The sequence below is a fragment of the Syngnathus leptorhynchus genome, chromosome 21 (genome assembly GCF_054491065.1).
Source record: "Syngnathus leptorhynchus isolate UIUO chromosome 21, UIUO_Slep, whole genome shotgun sequence".
In the NCBI taxonomy this organism is placed as follows: Eukaryota; Metazoa; Chordata; class Actinopteri; order Syngnathiformes; family Syngnathidae; genus Syngnathus; species Syngnathus leptorhynchus.
Window position 1 is genome coordinate 1369091 of NC_141215.1, and position 26407 is coordinate 1395497.

Genomic DNA, 26407 nt, shown 5'->3' on the forward strand with positions numbered 1-26407 from the left:
AATTTGTAATGACGTGTAATTTCAAATTTTCTTCTCTTGTAAAGCGTGTTTTCTGTTTGTAAAAAAACAAAATACAAAAGAACTGCTGCCATGAATGCAACGCGATGTTCTCCCGGAAGCTGTCATGGGGCGAGGTTGTGTTTCCGGAAGACGTGGCTATAGCTGCAGTGGCAGCTGTCAACCTTAAGATTCTTACATGAACCACTTCAATTTTTTCGTTCCATTTTACACTCACTGGTCAAATTAGTGCCAAGATGATTTCCTTGACGGACTCGCAAAGTAAGGCTTTCTGTTGCTGATGATCCAAGTAGCCGTCACTCTTTTGTACGCACCCGGCGTCTTGAGCTAGCTGTTAGCATTTGAGGCTAATGCTAGCTATTATTTATCGTGCCTACCTTCCACTTCAGTGAATTTGTTTCGTGCAATAATCGTTTTGTTTCTGAATTTACTAAATAGATTCGGATTATAGTCTGTTTAAATTATCAAAGTATTTTATGTTTGCGTTTTACAAAGAAAAACATAATCATGGATCCTACGTTTTTCCGATGTAGAGATGTTCTTCCTTTTTGTAAAAGGTTGTTGTACCAGTGGAGTAAGCTTGAGTTACAGTTTAGCTGGTGTGAGTGAGCATTCTAATTTTTATTGGTGGAAGATGGATGTATTCAAAATGCTTTTTTTTTTTTTTTTACAGTGCTTGCAAATAGAAAAACCGGCACGCAGATGTGCTCTATGTACTGTTATTAGTTTAAGACTTATTTTTGTTTGTGTTCTTGAAAGAAAAAATCCTGAAATATCTCAGAAATTTAATGTCATAAAGTGGTCATAAGATGTTTGGGCTGAAGGATCAAATTGTTCACCTTCCGGTTGCTTAATTTTTACTTCAATTGTATTATAGGAATTGTCCTAAAATATAAAATGCAAAAAGTGGATTGGACTTCAAATTGTTTGACTTGAGGCTTCAAACTATACTCCTCCACTGTATTATTATAACTATATTATATGATTGAATATTATTCATTATTGTGTTAGGGCTTTATTTGTTAGCTTTACTATAAAATGCTATGTACTCAGCAGCAATTGTTTAAAAAAAATGTTGCAAATGTTGCAAAGAAATTTGCATTTAAAAAAAAACAAATTAATTCAGATGAGCTAAACCCTTGTCAACATGCACCAAGAGTTCTGTTACACATTAACAGGGTTTTTTTATTTTTCTGTCAAGAAAATTAAACACGACTGTGTATGTGTGCATGTGTCCTACAGAAATTGGAATGGGATTAACAGGCTTCGGTGTGTTTTTCCTCTTCTTTGGGATGATCTTGTTCTTTGACAAAGCACTTCTGGCAATTGGAAATGTGAGTTTGTATGTTCCATTGTATGTCTTTACTGTATTTGTTTGTCATTTTACATTCAGTATAGGTGCAATACATATACAGGTTTATGTAATATACAATATGCTTAATTTTTTTGTCCACTAGATTCTATTTGTTGCTGGACTTGCCTTTGTCATTGGCCTCGAGAGGACTTTCCGCTTTTTTTTCCAAAAGCACAAATTGAAAGCCACCAGTTTCTTCCTAGGAGGTGTGTTTGTGGTGCTAATTGGCTGGCCCATAATTGGTGTTGTGCTGGAGGTCTATGGATTTTTCCTCTTGTTCAGGTAAGAGGACACTGCAAACAGTGAAACCTGCACTACAACTACACAAATCTAAGAGTGATCATGCATGTCGAGAGCAAAGTGTGGTGTAAATTCCGGATCTGGAGTATGGACTAGGGCTGCTTGAGTATGAAAAACTATATTAATAAAAGATATTTTGGTTATAATTGAAATCACGATTATTTAAATGATCTTTATTTATTTTTTTATACAAAGACTATGTTTAAAATAAGAAAAAAATATTAAATCAATTTAAATGTGTTGAAATATAAGTTCCTCCTCCTATTAGACTTTAAAAAATGTGTTACTTTATTTTATAGAATAGTTCTTTTACGATTATGCCAATTTTCTAATCATGGAGTGTCAATCGTAATCGTAATTAAAGTTAGATGAGTTGCGCAGCCTGAGTCTGGATTGTGTGGAACTGCTAATGAGGAATACCGTAATTTTCGGACTATAAATCGCGGTTTTTGTCATAGTTTGGGTGGGGGGGGGCGACTTATACTCAGGAGCGACTTATATGTGATTTTTTTCACAAATTTTCAAAATTCACAAAAACTCAAAATGAATGTGCATTTTTTTTATTTTTTGGGACGGAAGTTAGAACATGTTTTTTTTTTTAATCCAAATCATTGCTGAATTGACAAAATAATCGACAGATTCATGGATTATTCAAATAATCGTTAATTGTTTATTTGAAGGCCCTTGAAAAATAATCTGATATTACAATGCAAATGCAAACACTCATGTCTCTGTTTTGACTTTTTCTTTTGTGTCATTGGTCTAGAGGCTTCTTCCCTGTTGTAATAGGCTTCATCAGAAGGATACCGGTCCTTGGCTCCATCCTAAACCTGCCCTTCATCAGCGCAGTAAGTCTTGTGCCTTTTAGTTGATTCATCAACCTGGTCAAACACCTCCACTACTATACATAAACCACACTGTAAACATAAATATCCCAACTGTTAAAAAGGGCATTAAACATCACCGCTGGGTGAATGCGTGCTTTAGTCTGTGGTCATTAAGATGCCTTATTCATTTCAGCGGGTGCAATAAGTTACTCAATTTAATGAAGATGCTCTAGGACTGGTGTGTGTCTGTGTGTGTGGAGAAGAAAATCCAATTGGGATGACTATTTCTGTGCTTGTGTTTTTCAAAGCCTTCGTAGGATAATCAGCAGTTGTGGTCAGTCACTGTTGATTTTCCTCGCATGCATGTAATGCAGTCATCAGAAGTTGATACAAAAACCACCCTTGTTAAAATGGCTGAATTTTTCCATCTTTACAACTTGGTTCAAGTGATTAGAGCTTCTGAATTTGATTGGCAATTAATCAGAGTTATTAAAGTGGACATCAAGATTCAAGAGTTTTTATTCGCCATGTTTGAGCATGCCAAACAAGGAATTTGACTCCGGTACATCACAGTCTCTGTTCAACATTTAGGTGACTAACAACACTCAGGACATGAAAAATGACAAATATTTCTCAAACATCCCCCTGATCTTACACTCCCAAAAGGGCAAAGAAAAACTCAAAACTCCAAGTCAATATGCAGTCATCCAAGCTTCCATGGAGACTAACATTTTTTAAGTTCCATGGTCCTAGTTCACATTAAAGATGGTAATAAAAAAAAAAAAAAAGTTCAGAAAAAAGCATTTACTGTAAAACACAAATTTTTGACATTTTAACTGTGGTGTGTAGACTTTTATAGCCATTTGGACATAATATTTTAATTTAATGTTTTTACGTACAATATATTCTAATATATCCCGAGAGTATAATTTGGAATTTTAAGGCACACACCACAGGGCATACAAACAAAAACAGTCTAACAAAAATGTATTAAATCGAATGTCTCTTTAAATGACCAGAGACTGAAAGACAAACTTTTGAAAAAAAGTAGCTGGTTGATTACTAATCCTTTTACCTTCAATAGTAATTTTTGAATACAATTGTAATGTAAAAACAATAAATTAGAGTTTAAAGTAATGATCTTGAGTTAACTCTTGGGCTGTCAATATGGAATATTGTTATGGCACTTGTTGACATTTTCTCCATTTGCATTTTGTATCGTTTAGTGGCAAAAACAATTAAGTAACCATTAAACAATAACACACAAGAGGGACCACTCTCCAAACATTTTGAAACTGATTCACTTATCAGTGCGCTTATTATTTTCTGAAGTAAAGGCACACTGCAAATTTTGATAAAACACATAAGATTCTCTTTGTTTGTTACTGTTGAGAAGATAACATCTGAGTATTTGGACAATTCCAAGGTAAAAGGTAGCTTGAAACGATGACTCGATTATTATAATCATTGTTGATTAATCGACTAATTTTGACAGCTCTATTTAACTGTGACAATTCAATATAACAAATTGTGATACTTTGTGCTTTATAAATTCCCTTTTTTAGGCTGGTCCTTCTGTTGTGATACTTAAGATGCAATTAAGTCTTTAAACAAATGAATAGAGGTACCGTATTTCCGGACCAAAAGGTGCACCGGATTATTAGGCGCACCTTCAATGAACGGTCAATCTTAAAACTGTGTCCATATATAAGGCGCACCGGATTATAAGGCGCATAAAATAGAAGCTATACTGCAACAAACTGCAGTTGACTAGGGTTGCGGTATGCATCCACTAGCCAATCACCAATGAGCCCTCTGTAGACAATTGCGTTACTCAAACTATCCTATAAAAGAATTGATTAAAGTTCTGGTACTGCTTACCTATGTTTCCCTTCCATATCGATACGTAAATTTACTCAAAACATTAACAGAGCAGCCTATTTTGACATGAAATAGCCTCGTGCGTACGGCAGCTATCACTATAGCATTAGTCTAAGGCAGACTCTCATGAGCCTCAGCAAAGTGTAAACAATCGCGTTTCTTAAAGGTCGGCTTATAGAATTATCAGAACGGACTAAAATTTGATCTAACGCCTTGTTACTGCTTACCTATGTTTCCCTTCCATATCGATCCGTACATTTACTCGAAACATTAACAGAGCAGCTTATTTTGAGATGAAATAGCCTCACGGGTACAACGGCTATTCAGTGACGCCCCCTGACCACGGTTGCCATAATGCTGGTAAGCGATGCGCAATGTAATTTACGAGTCGTACTAAAACGTACTGAAAATTTTGGCAGACCACTGTGTACAACCAGTATGGATTAACAAATTCATAAATTGATCCATATATAAGGCACACCGGACTATAAGGCGCACTGTCGGCTTTTGAGAACATTTTAGGTTTTTAGATCTGCCTTATAGTCCGGAAAATACGGTAATCAAATCAATGTCTATTGTGATTGTCCAGTTTCCCTGTGGCTTGTCCCTTCATTTTGTGTTGTTGTTCCAACCCGAAAGTCAACACAGTTGCTTTCTTCTCTTTCAGTATGTGGACAAAGCGAGCGAGGGCAACACCATGGTATAACACTGACATCTTGTATGCAAATAAGTCTCGGTTTGAACATAGCAGGTTGAACAATGCAACGCAATCTGCTGATGGAGAGGATTTCAAGTTGCTCAGGTCATTCAGTAACGAGTCCGACGCCACCTGCAGGCGGGAGAAGAAGAAAGACTGCTTCTGTTTGCCTGTCATCACTGCCCAATAATAGGTCATCAACCTGTTACCATGCTATTCTTCCCCAATTGAAGGAATAGTGGACAGTTTTTGCCGCATTGTCCTTTTTGTGCCTCTGCTTTAAATTCGACAAATATTTTAAGTGCAGCATTTTATTTTTGCTGTTATTATGAGACGCTGTTTGTTTATGCCTCGCAACTAATAACTCGTAAGATATCTAACAAATAAGCCTTTCAGTTACACTTTGAGAATGTGTATTTAAGAATTAAACACATTTATGAGGTGATCTGAAATACTTACTGTAAAGTCCCTGTAAACAACTTGTCTCATTTTGTATAGTTAAGCACATCCAAAAAAAAGATGCAAATGAAGAGGTCACTTTTGTCTTGCACCACTGTTTAGTTGCTCGCTGCATCTTGAAAGTAAACCATGTGGATTGCCAACAGGAATGGCTTTGTGGTCAAATACCAAGCGTAAATGTTTTTGTTTCAGTTACATGTCCTTTATGTTCATATTCGGTAACGTAGATTTTTTTTCATATCAATGGCTTTTATTTACTACAAAGTTTCCCCATTAATGAACTGTACAAATTATGTTTACAGTATTTTGTATAAATATTTGTCACTAAAGAAAGAATATTTGCTGGATCTTGATTTCTGAAGAATAAGAAACAAACAAACAAACAAACAAACAAACAAACAAACCTAATAATTTGACTTGCTGGACTTTTGTATGTTTGTTACAGTGATGGAGTGGAAGCTTGAAAATAGAACACAATCCCTTTTATGAATCTGTTTTACGTTGATGTCATGGTTGGATTTTCTTTCATTTACATGTACACATACGTTACAATATAAACTGAATTAAACCATTGAGACACATCTGCAAATAAATGAAACGCGGTTGCTGAACCGTGAGTATGTGGGAGTCCGCTACATTGCAGCGGTCCCCAACCTTTTTAGCACCACGGACTGGATATTTGTCAGACACTATTTTCACGGACCAGTGTTTGATAACGTCACGATTTTTGCAAAGGAAACTTCTAAAAACAATCCCAGAAAAAACCAAATCAAAATTAAATGTCGAAAGCATCAATAAATCAAATAATCACCGACTGCGCATTGTTTTAAGAAGTTTTCTTTTCAAAAAATGTCCGTTTTTGAACTACAATCCCATTTTGTCAAAACAGACCAACCACAACCTTATATGTCACTGTACTGACTTTTCGGCCAATCATACAGGTGCTGGCCAGTAAATTAGAATATCATCAAATAGTGGAATTATTTCAGTAATTCCATTCAAAAAGTGAAACTTGTATTCTGTATACTTTCGTTCCACACAGACGGATATATTTCAAGTGTTTATTCATTTAATTTTAATTGTTATAACTGACAGCTCATATAAACACTAAATTCAGTGTCTCAGAAAATTTAAATATTTTGAAAAAGTTCAATATAGAAGACACCTGGTGCCACACTAGTCAGCTTATTAACTCAAAACACCTGCAAAGGTCTTTAAATGGTCTCTCAGTCTTGTTCTGAAGGCTACACAATCATGCGGAAGACTTCTGACTTGATAGTTGTCCAAAAGATGACCATTGACATCTTGCACAAGGAGGGCAAGACACAAAAGGTGATTGCTAAAGAGGGTGGCTGTTTGCAGACCTCTGTGTCCAACCAAGCACATTAATAGACAGGTGAAGGGATGGAAGAAATGTGGTAGAAAAGTGTACAAGTTTTGGGGTAACATCACCCTGGAGAGAATTGTGAAACAAAACCCATTCAAGAACGTGGGGGAGATTCACAAAAAGTGAAGTTGCAGATTTCACTTTCCAACAGGACTTAGCATCTGCACACAGTGCCAAAACCACCAGTATCTGGTTTAAGGACCATAGTATCCCTGCCCTTGATTGGCCAGTAAATTCGCCTGACCTTAACCCCATAGAAAATCTATGAGGTGTTGTGAAGAGGAAGATGCAATACGCTAGACCGGTACCGGTCCGCGGCCTGGGGACCACGACACCGATTGCTTCGTTTTCAATAATTACCACTGACCAATAACAAACCACATTCAAGCCCCATGTGACCAAGTATAAGCCAATCACAGAGGAAGGTCACGCCCTGTCTGGGTCATTTTCCAAAGTGGGAAGAGCCTTTTTTCACTTTAAACCAGCACAGCCTACTGAAACGTAACTTCCTAAAGAAAGAGAAGGAATCCACAACTCTTATCACAGCATGACGCAGTTGTGCACATTTTAACAGCGAAGAACCTCCTTTGCGGAATAGTTCCAGTAAGAGGCGCCAGTTAGCCTCTCCAATTTCGTCAACCACCCTCGAAGTAAGCTAGCCAGTTCACTCCGTTTGCTGCTTTTTCCCCGTTGTCTTCGCACGCCGACATGCCGGGATACATGGACGACCCGTCGCAGCTCACAAAGGACAAGCTTAAAAGCGAGTTAATGGCTCACAACGTGGAGCTCCCGACTGGTAACCACAATAAAGATGTCTACGTTCAGCTTTATCTTGAGAATTTGACAGCGCAGAACAAAAAGCATGTCGCCGCCGCGACTTTGGACGCCTTCTCGAGTGACGAGGAGCTTCCCCCGCCTGTGGTATCTAGCAGAAGCCGTTCCTCCGGCAAAGTGAGTACTTATGGGGGGTAGTTGTGAAACGACAACGTTTCTGCTGTTCTTATCGTCTTTTAAATGCTCCTTTTGTTTAATTCAAACATAAAGGCACATACTCTACCATATGATGTGAATGCTTTTTTTTTTAAATTTTGTATCTCTTAACAAGAAGATAAAGGTTTGGATCATCTGTTTTTGCTATAAAAAGTCACTTTGCCCTGAATGGCCCATATGTTGGGCTTAAATTTCATGTCAGCTGTCGTGGCCCTTCTCTAGTGGCGTATGTGAGCGTCCCCCAGAGTTTTAAACATGTTACTTCACTGCTAAAGGGTTTGACTTGTCTAGTTTATCAGTGGGCATGGGCGCAGAGAGCACACGGGAAAAAGAGGGCGACCCACCCAACCCAGACACATAATTTTGCCAAAAGGGAGTTTAATATAGAGTACAACAGAGAGAACATGTTCAATTTCCATTGGTTACATGCCACATGCATGTTAACATTGAGGCAGACCCAAATATTGATTTTTATTTTTTTTATTTTTTTATTAATTCATTTCTATGCCATGGTTTCAAATAAGAATTCTTCAGTGGCTTTAGCTAGTTTTACAGTACGTGACCCGTTTGCACAATAAATTATGAGCCAATGTGAAACATTGCTTTAATTTAGCATATTCTTACAAAGTACTTAAGATTACATATGGCTTCTTTTAAATAACAAAGGTGGGCTCCATAGAAACAAGCTGGAAGCTGTTTGGAATTGTCTGAAAATGGAGTCCATGAAATGCATTGAGTGGTTTTGTGTTGGGTCGAAACTGTCAGACGTTTGTAAACTCAAATTACTATCCAGAAATCACATTTGGGTGTTCTACCTTTCTGCCTAATTCATTGGGAACAAATTTACATTGAAGCCGAAATAATTTGTCTTAGCATTTGTGACTGTCATTTATAGGACTTTTTAAATATTAATATTTACTCTGAATTTTGAGATTTATGATTTTTTCTTTTTAAATACAAATTTACAGGTGTTTTTATTTGTAAATAGCGCTGTTCGTACTTGCCACATTTACATGTTTGGAACAGATGTGATGGTAGATGTCGCCTGACAAGATGATTGAACAGTAAGTGTGAACTTGCATCTCATTACAAGTCTTATTTGGTTGCCCGTGGGGGTTTACATCTATTTGCGGCATTACATTTCTAGAAGACATCCGCAAGTACAGGTTGTAAACCGCGTGTTTTTTTTGTTTTTTTTTATTATTAAACTTGAGATTTATGGGAGATTCGACTTTTCTTGGGAGTAGCTAAAAAAAAACAAAATGATTATACATCAAATCACTTTTTGTCACGTTGTGTTAATGATCACAAAGGTATTTGTCACTTCCATGTTTTTTTTTTTGTTTTTTTTTTTTCCCTTCTTGTTTCTGCTTTGTTTTATTGACAAAATGCTTTAGGCTGAAGCTAATCATAAACTATCGCGCTTCTCCATAATTAAGCGCTTTGCCTCTTGCTGCTCTGCTATCCGTCATGTGTTACCGGATGCACATATGTTTGCGTGATTATAGGCTGCCAATATCTGAGGAAGGGGGGGGGGGGCGAATGTTCAGCACAAAAATTAATTCCTCACATTTTTCACATAGCAACCTCTAGGCAGAGTATAAACCTGTATAGATTGTCACGCTTTTTTAGTCGACGTGTAGATTTGTAGGTTTAGATTTGAACGCAGTGACTAAATCTCATTTTTTCATTGTCAACCTCTTTGTTCTTTGTCCCCCCCTCCCTCCCCCATTAGCGCTCCCACCAAGATCTAAGAACAAAGACGTTATTAGCTGAGCTTGTAAGCAAGCTCAATCACAACAAACCATGTGAGAATGTAAGCAACACTTTTCACAGGAAAGTTTTGTGTCTAGAATTATTGAGGGATGTAGTGTTAATAAACACAACATGGATCAAAATGGGGATTTGGCAATTTGACAAAATATTTTTAGACATTTAGCATTTTAGACATATCTTGAGTTTAATGGTCCTTCACAACATCCTACAGGAAAGACAGGTTTGGTCTCATCTGTTTTCAACTTAGATAAGCAGTTGACCTCAATTATATTCTTTGAGCCAAGTTAGCGTCTGCATTGACCAGCAATTGAAAGCATTAAGGTAGAGATTTTACCTTACCATAGTTTGGTATAGATGTAAGGATTCATTGAAAAGTCCAGTAGAGATGTAACATTTATATCAAAATTTTATTTAAGGTGCTTAAAATATGTGGGCTGTTTAGCGATGTCAAAAAGAATCAATCACCTCAAATTTGATTAGTCGAGTGATTGTTTAGAGCCATTTGTCCAAAAGTAATGATTCAGATTTTTATTGTCTTTCGTGAGAGCAGACTGATCTATCTTTTAGGTTTGATTAAAATAGGACAATTGCAACCATCTGTTTTTAGTTTGGGAAATAATGACCATCAATCCTATTTGTGTGATATAACTTTGCTGTTGTTAAGTTTTTATTCACAAAAAAATTGGTTGATATCCAGTATTTGGGATTGTTTTAATGCACTTTAATGCAAATAAAATTGTATGCAATTAATCGATTCTAGATAATTCTAAAAAAATATCTAATGGTGCCCTACAGAAAATGAGTCATTGATGTTTAATTAGAAATAAACAGTTTTTAAAATTTTAATTGAAATTGGAAACTGAAAATTGAATCAAATCGGGGCTTGAGTGAATCGTTACATCCCCAGCACCCAGTTCTAATTCTCAACAAAACCAAGTTAGGCAATGAAGGAGTCAAGCATACACTACACTGACTCTTTTATTTCCGGTATTTGCTCCATGTTACCGCATCCAAGCTGCAATGTGGAGTTGTCGAGGAAAATCTGATGGTGTTTGCGTAGACGTACCCCCATAATGTTTGTGGGCTGATGTCCAATTATGACCTCAGGTTTTAGTCACGTCTTTGAAAGATAGGGTGTGGTCTTCAGGAGAGGAAACACGAGCTAGTTCTGTCTTCCTCTTTTCCCGCTCTTCGCCAGACTGTTGCGATTACGAAACACTTCCCTCGAGCTCAAATCAAGCCTTGTCTGCCCTCGTAAATGCCTGAAGATTGTAAGCCAATCTCCTCGAGTTTGCCTCTCACATTCATTATGATTGTGGAGTGCTAACTGACAGGTTGAACACAAGTTTCTGGAATTCTTCACATTTTTCTTCTAAAAGGACCATTTTAGGCCTCCCATGCGTTTTGCTATGCGGTCGACCATGCGCAGCCCGATTTTAGTGACCGTGCCACGTGAACACGTGAAACACGCCTCCACCCACCGTAAGGTTGAAAGCCATCCAAAGCGGCTTAGGAGCAAAGTTTTTAAAACCTGTCTGCACAGTGAAGTGACTTCAGAGAGGGAGGGATAGGAGAGCAGAGCTAGATGGAAACACGAGGCAACATTCTTCAGGAAATGAAGTGCAAACTTGACATTCTTCAGCTGGTTTACACACTTGGGTGTGTTATGACTTGACCATGTGCTGACGATTTCGGAGAGCTTGCAAACATCACTCTGTAGATTTATACTAGACTAGAATTATGTGGTTTGGTGTGTTGATGAACATTTAGCCAATTCTGTTTTGGTTACAGTTGTTGTCATCCTAATTGGAGCACAACCACACTAAGATGTGCTGACTGGGCCTTGGGCTATGAAAAAGCATTGAGGAAGAAATGACAATGGCCTCATTCATTCATCATGCGTACATACTGCTAATTTGTGTGGCAAATGTGAGTGCGGCGATTTTGTGTACATGTTCAATTCCCACGCAATTTACGAACATTCCCTGCGCATCTATTAGCGAGTGAGGCTCAATGAGTAGGGCTGCAACTATGGATTAATTGAATAATCGATTCATTTGTGGATTATTTTGTTGATGAATGAAAACAGGACGTGTGACGTGTTGGAAACTAGACAAAATGCTGATCTTTGTTTTCCAAAATGAATGCAAATGTTTTATTTTGATTCAGTACAAGGTGGATGACAGAATATAAAAGGTTGAGATGATGAAATCCCAAGAATTTGGACAATTTTAAATTGAAAAATTTGTCTAAACAATTAATCGATTGACTAATTTAGTAATAGATTAGTTGTTGATGAATCGATTCAACTCCAAACACAAGCAATACATTAATCTGTATTATACAATGGCCACGGTTACCTTGGAAAAGTAACTTAATTGAAAACTGATTACACAATTTAAGAATAAAGAGTACAGTCACCGATTACTTAAGTATCTGCATTTGATAATTCGATTTAGTAATCGATTAGTTCTCGAACAATTATTGCACCTCTAATTCCAAGACTTGTGAAACCAAGAGGTACATTTTAATCGAAAGGTTAATCAATTCGAAAACTATTAGTTCGTCACACTACTAGTCTGAACGATCTTTTTTTTTTTTTTTACTCCGATCGGTGGCACACAAGTTTTCAACCTGTGGGCTTGAGGCTGCTGTCTTAATCAATGAAGAAATCTACAGAGTCCAGTTTATTTTATCGAGTTTTTCTTTGAGAATGTCTATCTACCAGAAGTTGAACTGATTGGTCAACAATACTAAAAAGCACGATTGAAATAGAAACTGTCGCAATGTCTGATTTTATATATATATATATATATATATATATATATATATATATATATATATATATATATATATATATATATATATATATATATATATATATATATATATTGATATACTATGCAAATGAACACAAGCTTGAGAAGCAGAGCAACTTTTCTACGCAGGACAAATCAAATTGTAATGCTTAACATAACTTCAACAAGGAAACATGGACCATTGCTAAGTCAAACTACCGTGTTCTTTACAGAAAGCACCCAAGAAGACAGACAAGACTCGACCCAACGAGTTGGACGTGACTACCCTGACCGATGACTACCTGAGAGATGAGCTGCTCAAACATGGAGTCGATGCGGGTCCGATTGTGGGTGAGTCCACGTTTCGTAAACAGTCTGCTTTACTCGTATTAGACACTGCACACGTTTTTGGTCTTGCAGATAATACAAATAATAATTGTTCATATTTAACTACTTTGACCAACTTTTGTTTCAGCATCAACGCGTAAACTGTACGAGAAGAAGCTGCAGAAGCTACTTGATGACGGCCCTGCACAGGCGACGAAGATAGTGGTCACAGAGATCCAAGTTAATCACAACGGCAATTCTGAATCGGACCTCTATAGCGACAAAGAAGATGGTAAAGCCCTGCACATGACCGCTGGTTATTACAGATTAGATGTTGTTAGATGTTAGATTGTTTGTAGAGCCACCATAATTTAAGATTAAGAATAAATAAAAAATAAATGTGAAAATATGCAACTATAAATATATTAATTCAATTAAACATTTTATATATTTTAATTGACAATTTCAATTATATTTTTTTATATTTGTTTCTATTTTTGATTTTGGTCGTTTTTTTTTCCCCCATACATACAATAACCAATAACCAAGCAGTAATAAAACCTCGAGTATATTTTTGTGTGAGGGACGATCATTTAAGAAATGTTACGAAAACTAGCATACGTCCCATTGTGTTTTGTTGACATGTGTACATTATACATTACATTTTTATAAAAAAAAAAAAAGGGGTTTATCAATGTGGCTTCAAGTATAAGGGTTAACAGACCAGCTCTCACATGGCGTGCTGTTTTTAGATGTCACAGCAGAACGGGAGCCTGAGCCAGTGCCTGAGCCAGTGGCTGAGCTCGAACCAGTTCCGGTGGTGGAGAGGCCAGTCAGGAGCCGAGGGAAAACGCCAGTCACTACTCGTACTCGCAGCAGCGAGCACAAGACTGTAAGTCGCTCCTCCCGAGTTCCTCGCTTTTATTTCTTTGTGCTCTTAAGTCGTTGGCAAAGTTGAAACTGGTTTCCTGTCACCAGAAATGTTTTGCTGTCAATGATATGGGCAAGGCGGGGATGGGACACAGCTGGGTTTTATTAGAATTTAACCTCACAGTAGAGAGAAAGTGTGTGTGTGTGTTTATTTATTTATTATTTTAATTTTTTTTAATTAAATGCTAGAGTACAGTGCAGTCACTCCCAGTGTCAAGTGAGCCTGTGTGATTTTTTTTTCCCTGCATGTCAGACTCAAAGCACATGACGTGGATTAGCCGTTTCCACGGCATAGCAGATTCTTTTCATGGTTGACTTTTCACTAACCCCGATGTCTGCTTTTGATATCGGTGCGCTTTTTTCCGGGTTGCCCACCTTTCATTGAGCAGAAAGGCTTTTATTTTATTGTTGTGACATTAGTTTCATTTTATTCTTTCTAGCAACGGAGCGTGACCGTGTTCTTGTCTTTGTTTACTGATTTTGGCAAAGCAGCTCTTCCAGTTTACATAACATGTATTTGAATCAAACGAAAATTTAAATTTTGAATGAAACAAGTTTATAGCATGTTTTTATGATAGCATTTTGGGTGAAATCACTTGGAGCCTCTGACTAAAAGTGTTAGGAAAGTTGTCCGCTGCCAGAGTACATCGTCAAACTCTGTCGGCTGACCGATTGCAGTAAAGGATACTTGGATGATGACATACAGTACACATTCAAAGTATGTATAACAAACTTTGGATTTAGTTTTCCTTTTAGGTTTGAGTTGTGAAAAAGAACATTAAGCACTCGCTGAACTTTTTTCCACCTTCTGTTTTGAAACCTGTTTAGTTCCATCATAAACAAGTGGCAACCGAGATTCTTCTCAACACAGCTCTGCTTGAGGTCAGCTTTGTTTTTGTTTTTTTTGTTTTTTTTTTGTATCACATATTTCACATTTTTGCCTTCATTGATGCTGGTCTTTTAGGCCGCTGAGCCACGGCATGGACTGATGTTGGAAAACAGTTTAACTTTGACACCAGCATTTAGGGTGCGTTGCACTCAGAATCAACTGCTTCTACACAGAATTTTTTTTGGGATTGGATTTACTCAATTTTATTCAAAGCCATGCACTTCTCAAGTGGTTGCATGAAAGAAAATAATCTGCATCCAGATAATCTTTTTTAAGTAGACTCTACCTGGGGCTGTCACTATTTAATATTTTTAGAATCGATATTCCATCAATTAATTGGATAACATTTTATTTTGCATGAAAGTGTATTACAAAAACACCTCCTCCCCATTTACTGTTTATTTGGTGTTTTTTTTTAGCGATTAAAACCAATAAATAACAAACAGTTTCACATGAGGGATTAATATACTCGCCGTACTTTTTAAAGATGAATCAGTTACTGGTGCGGTTATTATTTTCTGTAGTAAAAGCAGATGTTTCCAAGTGTCTTGTTTTGATAAAACACAAAAAAAAAACAGTTCATGAATGACTACAGAAGTTAATGAATAATTAATGTTGAGATGCTGATATTAAATGATTCGGACAAATCTAAGGTAAAAAGGCTAAGGCTTCAAAGCATTACTCTATTATTAAGAGTTGTTGATTAATTTGATAATCCATTACTTGTCAATTAATCGCGGGCCTTGAGTTTGACACCTATGCTCTACTATACGATGTCTACTTAAATGTATTTGGATGTGGATAATTTTATTTCATACAACAAAGCGGTTCGGAAAATGGATGGACAATTGAATTTAATGAATTCAACACCATCTTTTCCCCAGTGTGGTTCCATTGACGTTCTCTATCGCACTCTGCTTTCTTCAGCGCCGACCTAAGGAACAAAGCCCTCTGCCAGCTACCAAGCAATCCAGGCCTTTCTCCCCTTGTGTTTACAAATCAAAAGCTGACCCTGTTACTTTTAGACCTGTTTGCGATATTTCACCTATTAGAAATGAGGACACCCATTGGTGGCTGGAATCCAAGGTTGGCAGTTGGGGGATTTCAGGGTTACTGTACTTTAGAACGTAGACAACTGTGGTGGCACCGTTGCTTTGCACACTGTATTATATTTCCTCCACATGTGACGTGTAAAAGCTAAACTGGTCCATTTGGGCGGTGAAGCCACTCTCTCATGCCAGATGGTTGGTTACGGTGAATATATGTTACAGTGCTTGTTCACACACAGTTGTTGAGTTTCTGTCGGGGCAGTTGTCGGACAGCCGGCAGGGTTAAACATTACAATCACATACACAGTTTTTCAGCAGAAGGTGTTTGGGTCACCAGATGACCCACAGCATAGGAGACAAAAGAAAATCACAAGTGGTCACCCAGTGGGGTATCAAAGGTTTTGAGGGGGGTGTCATTCGTTAACTTAGCCATCCACTTCCTGGTGATTTGTGCATTTTAATGTGGAAAATAAAGCACAGCATATTCATCAAGCTGTAGAACTCTTTTCACCATTATTCAAACATAAATGAATGTCTTTGTTCAGGTGGAGAAGATAGCAGCCAGTGAACAAACTCCCAAAGTGGATAAGAAAGATGTCCTTGAAGATCTCTTTGCCAATGATGTCAGTAGTCCAACAGGAATCACGTAAGTAGTCTAGTACAAAACACTTTGATGTGTAGCCTACCTAGCTAGCTGTCAATATTAGCATAGTATTTGAATGACTTTCCTGCCTTAATAGCTCCAAATTATCATGCGATGAACTTGTTTCCTTTTTTTCTTAGGGCGACTTGTAGACGGCCAATTCGAGGAGCTGCCGGGCGCCCAGTGATCCCCAGCGATCTGTGGAATGTTGAAACCTCTCTTCTTTTCTCTCCCCAAACTACAAAAACCATCAACAACACCACCTCCTCTTCCTACACAGAGAGCCGTGTTATCAACAGAGTCAACAGCTTGCCAAACTCCACAAAACCTTTGTCGGGCACATCTGTACTTGTTTCTGCAGCGCCCTCGAATGGTCTAACTAAGGCAGTGCGCCCAGGCATAGCTCTGTGGAAGAAGGTCCTCCTACTGGCAATCGTGGGTGCTTTTGTGTTCTTTATTTACCAGGCCATGGAAACCAATACCATCAACCCATTTTCAGCAGCTGAGTCCGATGTAGCCGCCGGCAGCAAAGCATAGACTTTGTAGGGAAGGTAGTTTGGGAGGACTGTTTACTCATAACATTTTAAATTGATCTGTGAATCACCAGTAGTCTTTTTTTTTTTAATTTTTTTTTTTTTTTTTTTTAAACATAAGTGGTCTGAAATGATCACTGTCCACATTGCCCCCCCCCCCCCCCCCCTCTCACTGGATGTTGAACCATCCTGAGATCACAACAAAGCCAGACACATACAAAACACCCAAATACCATAGAAGATGTGGACTCACTAATACTGTATTTTATCTTTTTTTGTTATTATTCTTAACATGCATGGTGTGATTGAACTTTGTTGAGAGATTGTTTCTCACACTTGCTTTTGAGTGCAAGTCTTATTAGCCGTAGCCTTGGGCTTTTATTTTGTACATGAGCCAGCTTTGTAGGCTTATTATCCAAATATAGTTTAAGCCTTATAAATATTTTTCTGAAATGTTCTCTTTATAATAAATGTTTTACTGCATTCTACTTAATTATGCATTTATGTCCCAGTTGTTGACATGCAGTATTGAATTTACCAAATAAACGATAAAAATGTGACTGTTGAAAGTGCTTTTTATTTTGTAATAAAACTAATTTCTTGAGGTTTGGTCACTTTGTAATTATGTAAAAATGTAGGCTTGCACTTCTGGTATGTTAACTTCGGCATATAAACGCATAGTGACAAGCTTTTGATGTCATTTGGACCTTGAGTAGTAGAACACATCTTTAATGTTTTTATTTATTTATTTTATATCGTTGGCCATTCACCAACCACAAGTTTCAGAGGGCAAATTGTCACATGGCTACATATATCACGTTAGCAGGCTTGTTTATGCCACATACCATGCATAACAGCATTGGGTTGATGAAATGATGGTTTGAACCTGAACCTTTTTGCTGGTATCTCTGGTATTACACACACACGCACAACCAAAACACCCAAACACCATCAGCGACTTCCAAACCTAAAAGTTGTTTAAAGTGCGCTCTGAGCAACTGGATGTCATTTTTAGTCAATTTGCAAAATGGCCGCTCCTGAGATGGATAAAAACGGGTAAATTTCGTTGCTTAATTTATATTCTACAAACGGAATATTAATCCGAATATTGTGTTTAATTAAACTGGTGGCGCAGATTGTAAAGAAATGTTTGAGTTGACGTCCCCTTTTAAAGAGCTCGAGCTGATGTAATTATTTTCTTACCGCTAGGTGGACTCAAGAATTATTGCATCCAAACCACAGCGTAGAGAAAGTCGATAACCCTCCCACAGGGCGGAGTGTGACGTCACGAAAGGACAAAGCCCTACCGGAGGTCGTTCTCTCTCTCTTGGAGCCGCCGGTTTGCAGCTGAGCGGAGACGCCATTTTAAGACACACATCAAGTAAGTTAGTTTAATCGGTTTAAAAGCAACTGCGTAAAATATCCATCAAGACTATAATGTTTGTTTGGCATCTCTTTACATGTCACCACCATAAAAAGTTAACCTACTGCATTTATTTCCGTGAGTGGCACAGGGCAACCATTCCACCTTGTAGCGGTCAAGTTAGCATTGCAGTGCAGCATACAAGATAGGACATGGATGTATGTGACCGGGCAGGTAGATTTAGTTTAACGACAGTCATTCAAAGACATAAACGTCACCAGGCGCAATAGGTCAGTGTTCTTTGGAGATCACTGATGGAATTAATAATATGACATCAGATAACTTAAATTTCAGTCGTGCATGCTTCTCCGTGGGGGTTAGGGTCGTTTTTCCGGTAGATTTATCGCAATCATAGCTAACTTGTTGCTCATTGCAGCGCAGCTCCGCGGAGAGGCAGGACCACCAGCATGTATCCCTCGACTTTGACGCAGCTGGCACGGGCCAATCCATTCAGCGCCCCCCTGTTCGCGCTCCAGAAAGTGGAGGAACCACAGCAGAGTGCACAGAGGACACGCCGACTTGCAGCAGCCGCTACGGCAGACGGTAACGACCTACTCGCACCCCCCAGGCCGCGTTCTAAACTCTCGTTATCAGCCTTGGCTTAGGCAACCGTTTTTATCGCATTGCTCCTTAATCGTGGACCTTATTTATTTTTAGTTGTTAGGATTTGTGAAATGCGTATCAACATTTCTCAATAGGTGCTCATAGGTGGCATGCGTCGTCAGGCCTTTGCTAAAGCTAAATTGCTAATGTAGGACAAGGAAGGGCACACAAACTCCTTTTCATATAGTGTCAAAAAAGGGTGTGGGTTGACATTATGACAACATTGCGGAAATTATTATCATTGCTTTACTTCAATAGTAACCAAATTGTGAGCGCAGTAGTGAAACGAGAACAAATTGTCCTGGCATTTTGATATTGGCCTGGTTGTAAAAGCAGTACAGTTTTAATGTATGATCTACATATTTTGTTTGAACAAAAGAAAACAAAAGGCTAGTACAGTGTCCCAATCAATTTTTTGGAGGATTGTAGCAACTTTTCAAAGACTTTTTGTCAAGAATATTGATGTTATTATCTTTTACTTAGATGAATAATCAAGTTGGTAGTCTCATCTTTGTTTTCTGACAACACCGTTGCCCTTTGCTTTTGCAGGTCGTTTCTCAATTCTACTAAATTTGTAAATTATCCTTCATCACGGCCTTTTCGTTTATCAGACCAACCGGTTGGTTTGTTAGTGATTTTGTTGGTGTTTTTTTTTTTTAGTGTAATATCTTATATTTATGGATTTTTTTGTCCCCCTTTTAAATCTAACCTGTTCCTTCAGAGGGAGACAGTTGTGAATTTGGCTCTCAGAAGTATTTCGTCCTGTGTGGCTTTGGTGGGATTCTGAGCTGTGGCACCACACACACAGCAGTCGTTCCCCTCGATCTGGTCAAATGCCGAATGCAGGTCTGTTTTTTTAATCCCCCCCCAGCTCAGTTTTTGTACTCCATCCGTGACCTTTTTTTTTTTTAAATTTCGAATTTGCATGTAAAAGTGCATATAATCCAGTTGAAAATCCCCACCCCTGCCCCTGGCATGCAAATTGGAGTGATCATTCGATGGCTGCATGCCTCGTACCTCATTGATTGTCTACGCCCATTGCACGCACATGGTGTTTGACTCTTTCTTCTCTGAGGACAATTGACGAAGAGTGTAGGTTAAAGTGACTGAGACTGATGTCATCATTGACTGGGAAGAACTTTTTTTCCAGTCAATTCTGAATGCGAGATAATGGATTATATTTTTCCTGAGGTGACATTTCATTTGCATAGTCTCTAACCCGTCAGGTAAGACTGATTTGAAAGATGAAAATACATCTGCTGAATACAATTATTACATGTCCCATTATTATAATTCAATAAATTGCTTAAATGTGAATTTGATTATTGTTGGTGAGGAAAACAGAAACTTCTTTGACCACACTGATTAGTTGGACATATTCCACAATGGATATGGGCGTAATAACAAATTTGTGTATTGACTAATATGCATTTTGGCATTAATTGTTAATTAAGTCAGAAACCTTCTGAGGTATCCTCGTGCACTTGGAAACTTCCAAAACATCAATGTGGTCCATTGAAGTTCATACCGAAATCACTTGTCAATGAGATATTTTTGTGGTCCAACAAATGACTGCATGTTTGAGACAGCCACATTAAATGGAAGAGTCCTGTTTGAAAATGAATTGAAACTGCAATCTGCCTTTTCCACTATCTGGTACCTGATTCACTCGATGCGACTCGTACTTTCTGTGTCCAACGGCCCTAACTAGGCATGGGCCTTTATCAAATTTTGACGGTCTGATAACTGAACAAAAATGTCACTACTCTCGAATAGCCAATTGTCAGATATTTGCGAAAAATCAAACTGCTGCCCAACACACCCACCATCAAGCACAATCTATTTTAACATCTTTAACAGTGGAAACTCTACTGCAATAACTTAGGTATATACAATCGAGTCACTACTGCACAGTGGAAATGTGTGAACAAAGATTTGTGGTTCTATTTATACGATACTGAAAACTCTTCCCTTATGTGGCCCTGAATTTGTGTTGTTTTGATTCCTTTTGTGTTTTGCATGTGACCCTTGCATGTTGCACGTATGTTGTCCCCTTCTACCACAGATGAGTTTAGCTGTGAGTTTGGGTCCTCAAAGTACTACGCCCTGTGTGGCTTTGGGGGCATCCTGAGCTGCGGCCTCACACACACGGCGGTAGTACCCCTCGACCTTGTCAAGTGTCGTCTGCAGGTTTGTATGGAAAAATCTAAGCTCGGTAGTGGCTGCAATTTGCCAGAAGACACTCCAAACTCGTGGCTTAGTGCCAAATTAGAGCTGTGATGAAACAGTCAACCATATTCATAATAAATATTGATTGATTTGAAATCCCCCTCTAAATTACAGCCATCATTTAGAAGCAATTGAAAGTACTTGCCAAGGGTGGTGAAATTGGATCAGGAAATGCAACGCCATGGTCCTTACTGGGGTGCTTCTGTTTTCTTAGGTGAACCCCGACAAGTACAAGAGCATCGGCAATGGCTTTTCCATCACTGTGAGGGAGGACGGTGTTCGAGGCTTGGCCAAGGGCTGGGCGCCGACCTTCATCGGCTACTCCATGCAGGGCCTCTGCAAGTTTGGCTTCTATGAAATGTTCAAGATCTTTTACAGTGACCTGCTTGGAGAGGTTTGCCCAATGTCGTAAAGCAGGGGTGTCAAACTAACTTTTGTTGCGGGCCTCATCATAGCCATAGTTTCCTTCTGAGATCCATTATGAATGTCAACCCAAATGAATGTATGAACGTCGAATAGTATATTCTTCACAGCAAACTCATGATTAACTAGTTTTGAAATCAGAGAATAGTAAAACTGTTCAGTTTTTTAAAAATATGAACAGTAATAAAACTTGCTGGGAACATCTCTATTAGTGAAGACAATTTGTAATTTTAGTTTTGACAGTCGAAGAATTTGTCTTGGCGGGCCAAATATAATTACAATGTGGGCCAGATTTGGTCCGCAGGGCTAGGTTTGACATCACTGTCCTAAAATCTGTTTAAAAAAAAAAAAAAAAACCAACAACCAGGTTTGTACTCATGTTTCTATTTTTGGTGATCTTGCAAAACAGGAGAACACCTACATGTGGAGAACATCTCTGTACCTCGCTGCCTCAGCCAGCGCCGAGTTCTTCGCTGACATGGCTCTGGCTCCTATGGAGGCTGTCAAAGTGCGCATCCAGACCCAGCCGGGCTACGCCAACACCCTCCGGGAGTGCGTTCCCAAGATGTACGCTGAGGAGGGTCTCTGGGCGTAAGTGAGCCAACTGCTTTTTGACCATTTGACCACACGTTCCTTAGATCCACCTCTGGGGGGCACTCTGCTCTCAGCGGATGCCCTCAGCAGCTTTCTGGCTGTACAGTTGGAGGTGCTTGAGTCATTGGCGTGTGAGAGCAGCCTACCTGTTTCCCAGCTCACCTGCAACACTGGCAGCCCTGTTTTGTAAAAAACAGGAAATAAACCAGTGTTGCTAGCCAGGGGAACGGACATTTGGTCTTGCTTGCATTGAAACCAAATTACTGTGGAGTCTTGCTGAAATCTCCAACTTTGTAGTTTCTACAAGGGAGTGGTACCGTTGTGGATGAGGCAGATTCCATACACTATGATGAAATTTGCCTGCTTTGAGCGCACAGTGGAAATGCTCTACAAGCACGTCGTCCCCAAGCCCCGCAGCGAGTGCAGCAAATCCGAGCAGCTGGTGGTCACTTTTGTGGCCGGTTACATCGGTAAGTACAGTGTGGGATGGCATCGTAGGGCTTGAAATAAAGTATTTTGAGTTGAAATAGATTGAAGAAAATAAAATATTGTAATGCCTCATTGTGGCACATATTGGTTTGTTAATTAAGAATGGGCCTAGTCTTGGTCTGGTACCAGTACTCGCAATGTCGGGCTGATACCAATAACGAGTGACCTATTGAGGCCACTTTACAATAAGGACCTAAGAAATAGAAGAATAGGAAATTAAAATTTGTGCAATTTTAGGGAAAAGTGCTATCCTGGGATTCATAGGTTGTTCTTTAAAATGTATGAACTAGTGGTATCAGTGCTTGCTCATGATTGCTACTCAAGAGCTGAGTACTCAAACTAGCATCGGACAGAAAAGACATCCCTGCTATTCATTTTACATTTGTTGGTAAATTAATGGTATAGTACGCCAAAGCAATTAGGTCGACAAATTCTCTTCATTGGCTCAATATTCTGCTGGCCAAGTTTGGCTTAACGGACGAGTTTGATGGTTTAGTGGTGTGATTTTATTTAAGGCTGCCAGTAACCGTTTATCACCTCAAATAATAACTTTTTACTACTGTCCAGCCAATGACAAATAAGGTTTATGTCAAGAATGGAAGATAGGTTTTTTGAAGAAGAAAAAAAAAATCTGTTTTTTGAATCCAGTTGTAGTAATGAGTGATTTTTATCTTTCGGTGTACAGCTGGTGTGTTTTGCGCCATCGTGTCCCACCCTGCTGATTCTGTGGTGTCTGTGCTGAACAAGGAGAAGGGAAGCACTGCTGTCCAGGTCCTCAAGAAGCTCGGTCCCAAAGGTGGGTTTCAAGGATTTAAACAGGGTTTGAGCTACAGTACACGCTCCTTAGATCCACCTCTAGAGGGCGCTATGCTCTTGAGCTGAGCCTCTCTGCAGCTTTACGGCTGTACAATTGGAGGTGCTTGAGTCATTGGCGTGTCAGAGCAGTCTACCTGTTCCTCGGCTTACCTGCACCTCTGGCAAACCTGTCCTCAATAAGGCAGGGCATCTCCCAGTGTTGCTAGCTTGGTGGACGGACAATTATTCAGTGTATTTCTCAAAAATCTTTATAGAAAGAAGTTGTGTTTGAGTAGAATATAACTGATCAATAGAAATTTCAAGTCACCAGAATGTGCTTTTCGTTTTATGCAGGTGTGTGGAAGGGTTTGGTTGCCCGTATCATCATGATCGGTACTTTGACGGCGCTGCAGTGGTTCATCTACGATTCGGTCAAGGTGTACTTCCGTCTGCCCCGCCCCCCTCCCCCTGAGATGCCCGAATCCCTGAAGAAGAAGCTCGGCATAGAGTAATAGCACCCCGACCACGGCCACTTGCATTATGATGTGGCAAGCAACAGATGACAACAAATTTCTCAACTTGCAGTCGGTGCACACAGCAGTTTTATATATTTATGTCCTCTGTTTCAATGAATGAGGCTGTAACTATCCTGTATATTTAACATACAAAATTATGTAAAAATAAAAAGAACCTGTTGTCGATCTTTGGTCACCAAAAGATGGAAAAAGAATATTCCTTTGCTGTGCAGCACTTGTCATTTTATTTTGCTCCTGTGATTTGAGAATGGAAATTAAACACACTTCCTGGGGAATGTTCAATTATTTATTTTTTTCATACAAAATTGCAACCAAACCAAATTTGCTTATTTATATGTTTGGAAATTAACACACATTCAAGCTCATACCAAACCAGCCTGTATAATGTGCCTGAGTTTTGGAATTTGTCGAGCATGTTTTCAGTATAGTTTAATCAAATACATTATCATACTTGGTGATCTATGAATCTACTAATGATATACATCATAGTTTTGTACATATCAATGCAATAAGATAAGCTTAATGATGGTCTGACTAAATCATCAAATCTAATATTTACTCACAAAGGAGATAATGCACATGCAAATATGAAAAGAATCAATTCGCACAGTTCTAAAAAGCAAGACACAACACAAGAAGACAACATAAGCCTCATCTGTTTTCTGCAGTATGAGCGCGTGATGTCAAAATGGCCACCCCCGGAGGTAGATCAAAATGGATGGATTTTTCTGCCCAATTCCTATTCCTTAAACACAACCTAAACCAGATTAGCATGTTTACACAAGTAGATGTGCATAGAACAGAATAGAATCATTCATGTTCCCCTTAAAAGTACAGTCATTTTAATGATTTGGTAATGCTGTCAAACATGCTTCCCTCCATGACTTGTTCTGCTTCCAATGGTTAGCGCTGTATGGAATGACATACTATAGCCTTTCTATGTGCCACTTTTACATCATAAAAAAGATCAATATTGTGATATTTCCTGAAAATATCAACCGCCCCTGGGCCCCATTTACCACAACGCGTGAAGCCTAATGTGTGACATGTGGAAAGATGTCTGTGCAACACCGGCATCTGCATCATCTAATGGTAAGCATGCCTTGCCTGGGTCATAGCAACACACACACGACCATCATTAGAATCCATTTGGTCGCTCATAAAGTAGGTAGTTTGTATGCTGCAAACCTTGTTGCAGGGAAGAAGATGCGCCTAACTGGGCCTGCTAGCGAGGAGGGGTCACAGGAAATGGAGGCCATTTGTGTGGGATCGTGGTGTTACCGCTGTGCCGTTCAAGGAAATATCAAAGCTCTAATATGATTTCCACATCATGCTTTTAGTTGTAAAATTATGATAACCCAAAACTACACAGGTAAAGCCGATTTATAGGTAGGTGGTATATCAAGGATTGTTTGGTGGCAGTCTTTGGCTAGATGCACACATACATTCTGATTGAATATCTTAATATTCCATTTTTATTATTTTTTAAAGTTTTAAAATGTATTTTATGTGAATGTATACATACTTTTTTTTTTAGCTTTTTATAGAACACTGACTCAAAAAGATGAAATTGAGCATCAGGCATGAAATCCAAATGCGTTTTTTTTTTTAAAGTGGAAATTGCTTTTTTTGGTTGTCATTGTTATTAGACTGAATCGATTGTAAGGGATTTCCCATATTTTAAAAAATTACTTGCAGACATATTCTTCCAAGTGCTGATTTATGTTTTTGTCAGAAATGCTGCTTTGTAAAAGTAATTTATGGTTACTTCGGTATCCCATTGACATGGATCCTTCAAAACGGTTTTGTCTGAATGCTGCTAACAAATGTGAACATTTCATAAATAAATGACCAATGCTAAAAAAGAAAAGGAAATAAGTCTGTCGTTAAAAAAATCCCTTCAAGTATGAACTGAGTGCTTACGTATTTTTACACTATGAGAGTTAAAAAGAAGCTAATTACTCGTATTATAAAGGTAAAAAATCATATTCCCAATTTTATGAAGGTAGACTGACCCGGGAACAGATTTGTTTTCTATAGGAATGAATATATGTATATTTCAAATCAGTTTATACTTAAATTGCAATTGTCAGAATCTGCTTGATTCTCGGGTCAGTGCTTGATTTTGTTGTCTCCTAATTCAATGACTCGAAAGCACGGGTGTCAAACTGTTTTTTTTCGTGGGCCACATCTTTGTCATAGCTTCTTTCGGAGGGCCATTATGACTGTCAACCCAAATAAATGTATGAGCATTTCATATTATACACAGTAAAAGCTACAAAACAAACTGATAAATAACTTGTTTTCAAATCAGACGAATAAAAACTGGTCAAATATTGAAAAAAAACATTAGAAATGAAGACAATTTGCAATTCTAGTAATGACACACGAATTTGATGCACAATTTGTCTTCGCGGGCCACATAAAATGATGTGGCGGACCGTATCAGGCCCCCGG

The 26407-nt window shown here is 38.5% G+C and overlaps 3 protein-coding genes and 2 non-coding genes across 11 annotated transcripts; all 5 read left to right on the forward strand.

Moving 5' to 3' along the window:
* The first annotated feature begins 119 nt into the window (after nt 1-119).
* golt1ba (golgi transport 1Ba) lies at nt 120-5872 on the forward strand. The gene is made up of 5 exons (XM_085902760.1): nt 120-279; nt 1261-1352; nt 1476-1654; nt 2439-2520; nt 5048-5872. The coding sequence occupies exons 1-5, from the start codon at nt 255-257 to the stop codon at nt 5084-5086; spliced, it is 417 nt and encodes a 138-aa protein (XP_085758886.1). The 5' UTR covers nt 120-254; the 3' UTR covers nt 5087-5872.
* Nucleotides 5873-7356: 1484 nt separating this feature from the next.
* On the forward strand, nt 7357-17450 carry tmpoa (thymopoietin a). 4 transcript variants are annotated; one of them, XM_085902741.1, is made up of 9 exons: nt 7357-7874; nt 12721-12838; nt 12963-13106; nt 13567-13706; nt 14573-14626; nt 14709-14771; nt 15561-15719; nt 16228-16328; nt 16466-17450. In XM_085902741.1, exons 1-9 carry the CDS (start codon nt 7632-7634, stop codon nt 16860-16862), a joined length of 1419 nt encoding a protein of 472 aa, XP_085758867.1. In that variant the 5' UTR covers nt 7357-7631; the 3' UTR covers nt 16863-17450. The 4 variants fall into 4 exon arrangements, with proteins under 4 accessions (XP_085758867.1, XP_085758868.1, XP_085758870.1 ...); XM_085902742.1 differs by lacking the exon at nt 14709-14771 and having other exon boundaries at nt 7358-7874; XM_085902743.1 differs by lacking the exons at nt 14709-14771; nt 15561-15719 and having other exon boundaries at nt 7363-7874; nt 16466-17448.
* Nucleotides 17451-18082: 632 nt separating this feature from the next.
* slc25a3a (solute carrier family 25 member 3a) lies at nt 18083-24225 on the forward strand. 4 transcript variants are annotated; one of them, XM_085902622.1, is made up of 8 exons: nt 18083-18239; nt 18658-18824; nt 19606-19730; nt 21328-21507; nt 21946-22127; nt 22428-22600; nt 23305-23415; nt 23769-24225. In XM_085902622.1, the coding sequence occupies exons 2-8, from the start codon at nt 18689-18691 to the stop codon at nt 23924-23926; spliced, it is 1065 nt and encodes a 354-aa protein (XP_085758748.1). In that variant the 5' UTR covers nt 18083-18239; nt 18658-18688; the 3' UTR covers nt 23927-24225. The 4 variants fall into 4 exon arrangements, with proteins under 4 accessions (XP_085758748.1, XP_085758745.1, XP_085758746.1 ...); XM_085902619.1 differs by lacking the exon at nt 19606-19730 and adding an exon at nt 20950-21074; XM_085902620.1 differs by lacking the exon at nt 19606-19730 and adding an exon at nt 20950-21074 and having other exon boundaries at nt 18104-18239; nt 18663-18824.
* On the forward strand, nt 22161-22365 carry LOC147040015 (small nucleolar RNA SNORA53). The gene has a single exon (XR_015063248.1). It is a non-coding gene; the product is annotated as a small nucleolar RNA SNORA53 (small nucleolar RNA).
* Nucleotides 23453-23658, forward strand: LOC147040016 (small nucleolar RNA SNORA53). Its single transcript, XR_015063249.1, has one exon. It is a non-coding gene; the product is annotated as a small nucleolar RNA SNORA53 (small nucleolar RNA).
* Nucleotides 24226-26407: the final 2182 nt, after the last annotated feature.

What these genes read in the sequence shown, in the direction of transcription:
- golt1ba (XM_085902760.1), top strand. Translation starts at nt 255, where the DNA reads ATGATTTCCTTGACGGACTCGCAAA. An exon ending in TTCCTTGACGGACTCGCAAA is followed by an intron (nt 280 to 1,260) that starts GTAAGGCTTTCT and finishes TGTGTCCTACAG; the next exon opens with AAATTGGAATGGGATTAACA. An exon ending in GGATTTTTCCTCTTGTTCAG is followed by an intron (nt 1,655 to 2,438) that starts GTAAGAGGACAC and finishes TCATTGGTCTAG; the next exon opens with AGGCTTCTTCCCTGTTGTAA.
- slc25a3a (XM_085902622.1), top strand. Translation starts at nt 18,689, where the DNA reads ATGTATCCCTCGACTTTGACGCAGCTGGCACGGGCCAATCCATTCAGC. An exon ending in GCTGAGGAGGGTCTCTGGGC is followed by an intron (nt 22,128 to 22,427) that starts GTAAGTGAGCCA and finishes CCAACTTTGTAG; the next exon opens with TTTCTACAAGGGAGTGGTAC. An exon ending in CAAGAAGCTCGGTCCCAAAG is followed by an intron (nt 23,416 to 23,768) that starts GTGGGTTTCAAG and finishes CGTTTTATGCAG; the next exon opens with GTGTGTGGAAGGGTTTGGTT.
- tmpoa (XM_085902741.1), top strand. Translation starts at nt 7,632, where the DNA reads ATGCCGGGATACATGGACGACCCGTCGCAGCTCACAAAGGACAAGCTT. An exon ending in CGATGCGGGTCCGATTGTGG is followed by an intron (nt 12,839 to 12,962) that starts GTGAGTCCACGT and finishes CTTTTGTTTCAG; the next exon opens with CATCAACGCGTAAACTGTAC. An exon ending in TCAACACAGCTCTGCTTGAG is followed by an intron (nt 14,627 to 14,708) that starts GTCAGCTTTGTT and finishes CTGGTCTTTTAG; the next exon opens with GCCGCTGAGCCACGGCATGG.